This window comes from Penaeus vannamei, chromosome 25, assembly GCF_042767895.1.
Source record: "Penaeus vannamei isolate JL-2024 chromosome 25, ASM4276789v1, whole genome shotgun sequence".
NCBI classification, from domain to species: Eukaryota; Metazoa; Arthropoda; class Malacostraca; order Decapoda; family Penaeidae; genus Penaeus; species Penaeus vannamei.
In genome coordinates this window covers 12978444-12985943 of record NC_091573.1, presented here as the reverse complement: position 1 = coordinate 12985943, position 7500 = coordinate 12978444, and the positions used below count along the sequence as shown (strand labels likewise).

Sequence of the window (7500 nt, the reverse complement as noted above, 5' to 3'; positions counted from 1 at the left end):
TATAAACACCCACTTTAGACTAGCTGATTATGCCTTTGTACAAAAGGCTGTCCACCGAGTTAATCAAATTTCTGGAACCTGGGAAATGACGTTTATTATCAACACGATTAAGATGACGATGACTGAGTAATCCAACAAATAGATAAATAAATAAAAGAAAGTGTATGTATCTAGATTTTTATAGTAGTCAAGCACTGATGAAAGCTAACAAAATATGAAATTGCAACGATGATTTGATACCTTTATATAACGTGTTTTTAAAACAATTGACTGAAAATGAAATGATTGATAGGAAATAAGAAAAGACTGACAGACAGGCAGATGCAGAGTCAACGAGAAAGAGAGAGAGAGAGAGAGAGAGAGAGAAAGAGAAAGAGAGACAGAGAGAGAGATAAAGAGACAAGGAGAAGAGAGAGAGAGAGAGAGAGAGAGAGAGAGCAAAAACAGATCAAGAAAAGTGGTCTCCTGAGTCGAACCGTACATGGAAGAATCCCGCCCACCCACGAGGGACACGACCCCTCCCCCTTCCCCTCACCAAGACCACAGCCACAGGGGAGTACATGACCCCCTCTGGAATATTTTATCATATTACCACCAACGCTAGCCAGGGGGAGAATGCAGTCCATGTCCGGGATCGTGTGAACATTATACGTCCAACCAAGAATGTGTTTAAGAGTATGAAATAACCGAATGTAAACAAATGCCTCATTAACGCTAGGACGACCATTGACGTTCATTTAATACCAGGGAAGAATACCTTTTTTAAATTCAGGGATCTGCAAGGACTTCGCGTATGTGGAATGACCCCGTGTTGTTATTCACGGACTGACCTTTCTGACTTATAAAGGATTCTAGAGGCGAATCTGTTGCAGTCATGGTACACTCCGACCGCCCTTATCGTCCATGCGCAAAACCTCAGTACAAGTATTAACACAGCCTGTTTTTTCTCCCCCCGGAAATTATACGCGGTTTCCGAAAATAGAGGCTGCCATATTTCGACATGATGGCCCAAAACGACATGAATAGATGTCAAAGGATAAAGGGGTTTTGGCGGACTCGAAATGGAGGAGGAAGTAAGAGAAAGAAAGAGAATAAACATATATCAGAGGAATCCCAAAGACTAGAACCAAAGAAGACGAAGAAGAGGAAGTAAGAGAAAGAAAGAGAATAAACATATATCAGAGGAATCCCAAAGACTAGAACCAAAGAAGACGAAGAAGAGGAAGTAAGAGAAAGAAAGAGAATAAACATATGCCAGAGGAATCCCAAAGACTGGAACCGAAGAAGACGAAGAAGAGGAAGTAAGAGAAAGAAAGAGAATAAACATATGCCAGAGGAATCCCAAAGACTGGAACCGAAGAAGACGAAGATGAGGAAGTAAGAGAAAGAAAGAAAAAAATATATATCATAGGAATCCCAAAGACTGGAACCGAAAGAGAAGACGAGGGTAAAGGAGTAAGAGAAAGAAAGAAAATAAACATACATCAGAGGAATCCCAAAGACGGGAACCGAAGAAGAAGACGAAGATGAGGAAGTAAGAGAAAGAAAGAGAATAAACATACATCAGAGGAATCCCAAAGACGGGAACCGAAGGAGGGGACGAGGATGACACGTTTTATGATGATGATAGACACCTCGAGTCGTTTCTCCCCTTTCCTCACGAGCTGATCCAAATTGACCTTACCTGACCTGCTTAGAACCATGCTATTCCGGGCCGTGTAACCCTTCTGTCTCGTTGTCAGATGATGGGAGCTCCTCCTGAACCCATGGCTGTCATGTCAGTCATGGGCTTATAAAACTTAAGCCGTATGTGCTTCTCGGTGCAACAACCATACAGGCCCGTGCACAAACACAGATACACATAAACACATACACACATCCACGACACACATACGTACACACAAACACACACATACAACGCTACCATCCCTACACCCACACACACAGACACCCCCCCACAACCTCCCACACACACAGTCACCCCCCACACCCTCCCACACACACAGACACACCCCCACACACACAGACACACCCCACACCCTCCCACACACACAGACACACCCCCACACCCTCCCACACACACAGACACACACCCCCACCCTCCCACACACAAACAACCAAACACACACACACACACACAACCCTCCAAACACACAGACAAACACAAACACCCCCAGAATACACCCCCACGGACCAATAAAACCCACGAACCAAAGCGCATACACTGGGGGGGGGGGGGGGACTGGGGGACCGGGGGCATTAACGGCGTCCTATCATCTATCGAAGGACTTACAGCTGATTGTCCATCTCTTAAGCCCCAGCTCCCAGGCATCGGGGCATCCAGCTCTCATCTCTGGCATTTCAATCACGTGATAAGGATTGGTGATGCAGAATGATTGGCAACTCAATAAACTGTTTTATTTTTTTATTTTTTTTATTTCAGTGTTTGATTGTTCTCTCTTTTTTAAGAGGGAGAGGGGGGATAGAGGGATTTTTAAAATATATTTCAGTGTTTGATTTTCCTCTTTTTTGGAGGGGGGGGGGTTAGGTAGAGGGGGATAGGGAAAGGAAGAGACGGAGAAAAAAGCGAAGAAAGAGAGAAGGATAAGTAGGTGAAGAAAATAAAGGAAGAGAAGAAAATTTAGGGAAGTAAATGAAGGAGAAGGCGTGAGTGGAGAAAATGAAAGATAACAAGGTAGTAAATGCAGAAAATAAGAAAGTGTAGAAAAAGGGGAAGACAAAAAGACAAAACGAAGGAAGTGATGAAAGTTGAAAAAAGAAAATTAAAAAACTTAAACTAAAAAAGTGAAAGACTTCAAATTAAAAAAAGACGAAGTTGAAACCAAAAGCAAAAGGAGAAAGGTGAGAGAGAAAGACAGACAGAGACACAGTGAGAGATGAAGAGACAAGAGGGAAAGAACGAAGAAGGAAAAAAAATATAAACAACAACAATCCCGATTCCAATTTAAATGCAATCACGGTATCCCACCTTATCCTCCCCTCCTCCTCCCCCTCCCCCTCCCCCTCCCTTCCTCCCAAACGCACCATCATGCTCTCCCTCCACCCATCCTCCCCCTCCCCCCCCCCCCCCCTACGGCCCTGATTCGAACGGATTGAAACTCACTGGAGTCTGAAGATCAAACTAAGTAACTCCTTCCTATAAGACAAGGAGATGGAGGAGGAGGAGGAGGAGGAGGAGGTGGAGGTGGAGGAGGAGGTGGAGGTGGAGGTGGAGGAGGAGGTGGAAGTGGAGAAAGAGGAGGAGAAGGAGGAGGAGGTGGAGGTGGAGGTGGAGGTGGAGGAGGACGGGGAGGAGGGAGAAAAAAATGTATGGGGAGAGAAGGAAGGAAAGGTCTAGGAGGAAAAGAATGAGGAGCGAGGCATAAGAATAAGAAAGGAAGAAAGGACAAAAAAGGGGAAAGAGACAGAAGGAGAGGGAGAAGAAAAAGAACATAGCGAATTTTATGGACATTAAAGACAATAAAATTGTCAAGATATGTATATATGGATTAGTAGTCGTTGTGATAGAAGAAGAAAGAATAAAAAGAACAAGAAGATGAATGGGAAGAGGAGGGTAACAAAACAACAAAATTTAATTGAATATAATATTAACTCATTATCATCAGAATAACCACACGCTTTCATTACACTATAACGTATCATAGCCGTATTTGCCTATAAAAACCTGATCAAAGTATAGTAAACATAAGAAATAAGAAAAAATAAATCACAAGGAACTAATCCGACAGGAATACCCACGCGACTTCCAATGTCATTCTATTTGAGAACCCGCTAAAATCAGGGAAAGAGTTGATATCCCATTTTCTTGTTTTCGCGAAAGACAAAAAGAAAATGGGAAGCGGCATTAGGAGTGCGGGGAGTTATTTGATTTCGACGGAATTGAACCCAAATGGCAAGACTTATAAAATGTTAATTTAATTTGACACATTCTGGAAATGATTCTTTGGTTGTTCTTTCTATTGCCGAGGTGAGTTAAGGGACGGAGAGAAACAGGCAGGTAAACATAGAACGAGGAAAAAAGAGAAGGAAAAGAGATATGTGGTGTGTGTGTGTGTGTGTGTGTGTGTGTGAGTGTGTGTGTGTGTGTGTGTGTGTGTGTGTGTGTGTGTGTGTGTGTGTGTGTGTGTGTGTATGCATAATATATGTGAATATGTATATATGTATATATATGCATATATATATATATATATATTTATATATATATATATATATATATATATGTGTATATATATGTGTATCTACGCGTCTATAGATGTCTTTATATGTATATTCACGTAATTATAGATGTATCTATATGTATATATAAGTATATATACATATAATTTATGTATGTGTATATATATGTGTGTATGTGTGTGTGAATGTGTATGTATAGACTCACATACAATCAAAATAAAGACTGAATTTGCACATGAAAGATAATAAACAATGGAGCACGATGATAATTCAGTAGCTAGAGGACAACGAGCCTATAAGAATAATTCTGTAATGATAAATATGCTAAATATCATAATATAACAGAATCTACTTCATATTCATAAATAAAACAAGATCGTATGTATCAGTTTCAAATACGTGTACATTATTATTGGTTCATAAAAATCTTAATGCATAAACATTTCAGTTTTGACGCCATTCTCTATATACGATGTATATACTTCTTATTGAATTCATACTCAATGTAAATAAAAGGTGTTGCTTTTCACTTTAATATATTCATAAGACTGATTTTGATATGTTATCTACATCTACATATTTATGGGTTTATCATCTTTGAATATATTAGATTTTTTCTCACATTCGGGTCCCACTCCCCTCATTCACTCTCGCTTCTGGAAAATCGAATACAAATGAAGAGAACTCAAAATTATCATAATAGGCCTATATCTCTAGCTGAGCCTGAAAGATGAAATATATTACTACTGCTGATAATAATAGCAATGGGATTTCGATTACTATTACTACTACAATGGTTCTACTGATTGTGTTACTACTGTTGCTAATATTAAATCTCTGTCTGTTTTCTTCCTCTTTTTCTCTCGCTCTCTCTCTCTCTCCCTCTCTTCCCCCCTCCCTCTCTTTCTCTCCCCCTCCTTCCCTCAATCCTTCTCCCTCTCTCTCATTCTCCATCTCACCCCATTCATCTCTTTTTTTCCTTCTCCAACAGTTACCAGTCGCCTCCAAGTATGTCCCGCACCGCCAACCTCATGTTCACCGTTCTTCTCGGTCTTATCGGGCTCACACTATCCGCTCACGTGCAGCCCATCCAGGAAAGGTAAGTTTTGAATACGTATTTGAGAATAGATGTTTTAGGGATTTTAGGATCTATCTTTTTTTTAGATTAGTATTTCTTGTTTTTGTTTTTGTTTTGGGATATACGCATTTGATTTTTTTTTTTTGGGGGGAGGGGTAATTTTTTTCTTGTTTTGTTTTTGTTTTGGGATATACGTTTTTTTTTTGGGGGGGGGGGATTTAAGTTTTAGATTTTGAGTTTTTATTTGAGTTTGGGAATTTGAGGAGTCTAAGATTTGGAATTTAAGGTTAACGGTTTGAGTTTTGAATCTGAGTTTGGAATTTGTTTGAAATCTGAGTTTGGAATTTGTTTGAAATCTGAGGTTGGAATTTAACGTTCTAATCTTGGCTTGGAATTTGCTTTTATTATCGTTATCATCATTCTGTTATCATCATCATTATTATCATTACATTTTATCAGCATTATTATTATCATGGTTGTTGCTGTTAACATTATTACTACTATTGTTATTGTCATTGTAAAAAGCATTATCATTATTATTATTATCAATATTAATACTATTATTATCATTATTATCACTATTATCATTACCATCATTATTAATCATTAGTATTATTTTTATCAATATCATAATCATTATTATCATTGCTATTATCATCATCGTTATTATCGTTGTTATTATTGATATCATCATTATAATTATCATTGTTATTATCATTACTATTAATGTTGAAATTGTGAAGAGCATTTTTAAGTTTATTATTATTTTCATCTTAGTTATTATCACTTTATCAACTCTCCATTGTTGTTGCAAAAGCAAATTACATCAATTAAGGTTAATTTTTTGTCCATCGAAAACTAACTATCTGATCAACTTTCATAACGAAATGTAAACACTTCACAAGTCATTAAACTTCTGTAGAAAATTCATTATGATGCTAACAATCTCTCTAACTTCTAACAAAAAATATATATATTCAATCGTTCCACCTTACATTAGATAGCTTTTGAAAGGGATAGGAAAAAAAATATATATAAGTATGTATGTTTACGGTGTGACTGATAATGCGATCCCGAGCAAATATCGTCGAGAGGTAATCGATCGGCAAAAAAAGAAAAAAGAAAAAAAAAATGGCGGTCATCCCACGCAAAGCCGCGCGTAAATGCCTTTGTTTACAACCGGAGATAATATCCTTAGACATATCCAATCGCGCCATTTAATTAGATTAGCACTATGCCCTCTGTTCGAAGATAAACGAAGAAATGCTCTTCTCTTACCAAAACTCTTTAAACAAAATCATGCATGGACAATACATCCACGTGAAAGAGGGAGTGGGAGGGAAAATAGATAAAGAAAGAGAGAGAGAAAGAAAAACTGAGCACGCAATGACTTAATCCTGAAACCGTTTCCACCGAAAATGAAAAGACCCTAATTCGTCCGTGGGCGGGTATTGTGTACATTACTATCACTTTCGGGTCTTACTTAGCGGTCTTTATTGCGTTACGCCTCTGATTACCTTTCGTTCGCCTGAGTGGAAAAAGGCCACGGGCATTGAGTCATAGAAAACGGATCTTTGTTGCGTTTTCTTTTCTAGGGATGACTGCTTTATAGTGTGTAACTTTTTATGTTTGTAAATCTGCATGTGTGTTTGTGTGGGTGTATGTGGGTGTGCTTGCATGTATGTGTGTGTGTGTGCGTGCATGTGTGTATGTGTGTGCGTGTGATTGCATGTGTGTGCGTGTGCTTGCATGTGTATGTGCGTGTGCTTGCATGTGTGTGTGTGTGCTTGCTTGTGTGTGTGTGTGTGCTTGCATGTGTGTGTGTGTGTGTGCTTGCATGTGTGTATGTGTGTGTGTGCAGGTATATGTACATATATGAGTATGTGCACGTGTATGCGTATAAGCTATATGTGCGCGCGTTTGTGTGTGTGCTCAACTGCTCAAGTGCCCTCAAGTACTATTTGAGATACGTACCTGTCGGAGGCAAATGCCGTGCTACTGACAGGTGGCCCTTTGCGATTTCCACATTTATTTTAGATATATTTATGGAGAGATATACACACGCTACATTCACACTAATTCTTCGAGAACTCTTATGACACATTCAGTTAGAATCATGACCTTAAGCAACTTGTTCGGAATACTCGACACTGACTTGCATCCCATTGACTGACTTCGAAAAACACTAAGACTCCCTTTGCCAAGTTTGATCCGCTTGTCGACGG

General features: G+C 39.1%; 1 protein-coding gene across 3 annotated transcripts in view; it reads left to right on the top strand.

Moving 5' to 3' along the window:
• LOC113820349 (uncharacterized) overlaps nucleotides 1–7500 on the top strand; it is a 78574-nt gene that overhangs the window by 55155 nt on the left and 15919 nt on the right. For all 3 annotated transcript variants that reach the window (XM_070139148.1, XM_027372684.2, XM_027372685.2), the window contains exon 2: nucleotides 5189–5296. In XM_070139148.1, coding sequence (XP_069995249.1) covers nucleotides 5208–5296 — 89 coding nt within the window. In that variant the 5' untranslated portion in view covers nucleotides 5189–5207. The remainder of the gene's footprint in view (nucleotides 1–5188; nucleotides 5297–7500) is intronic.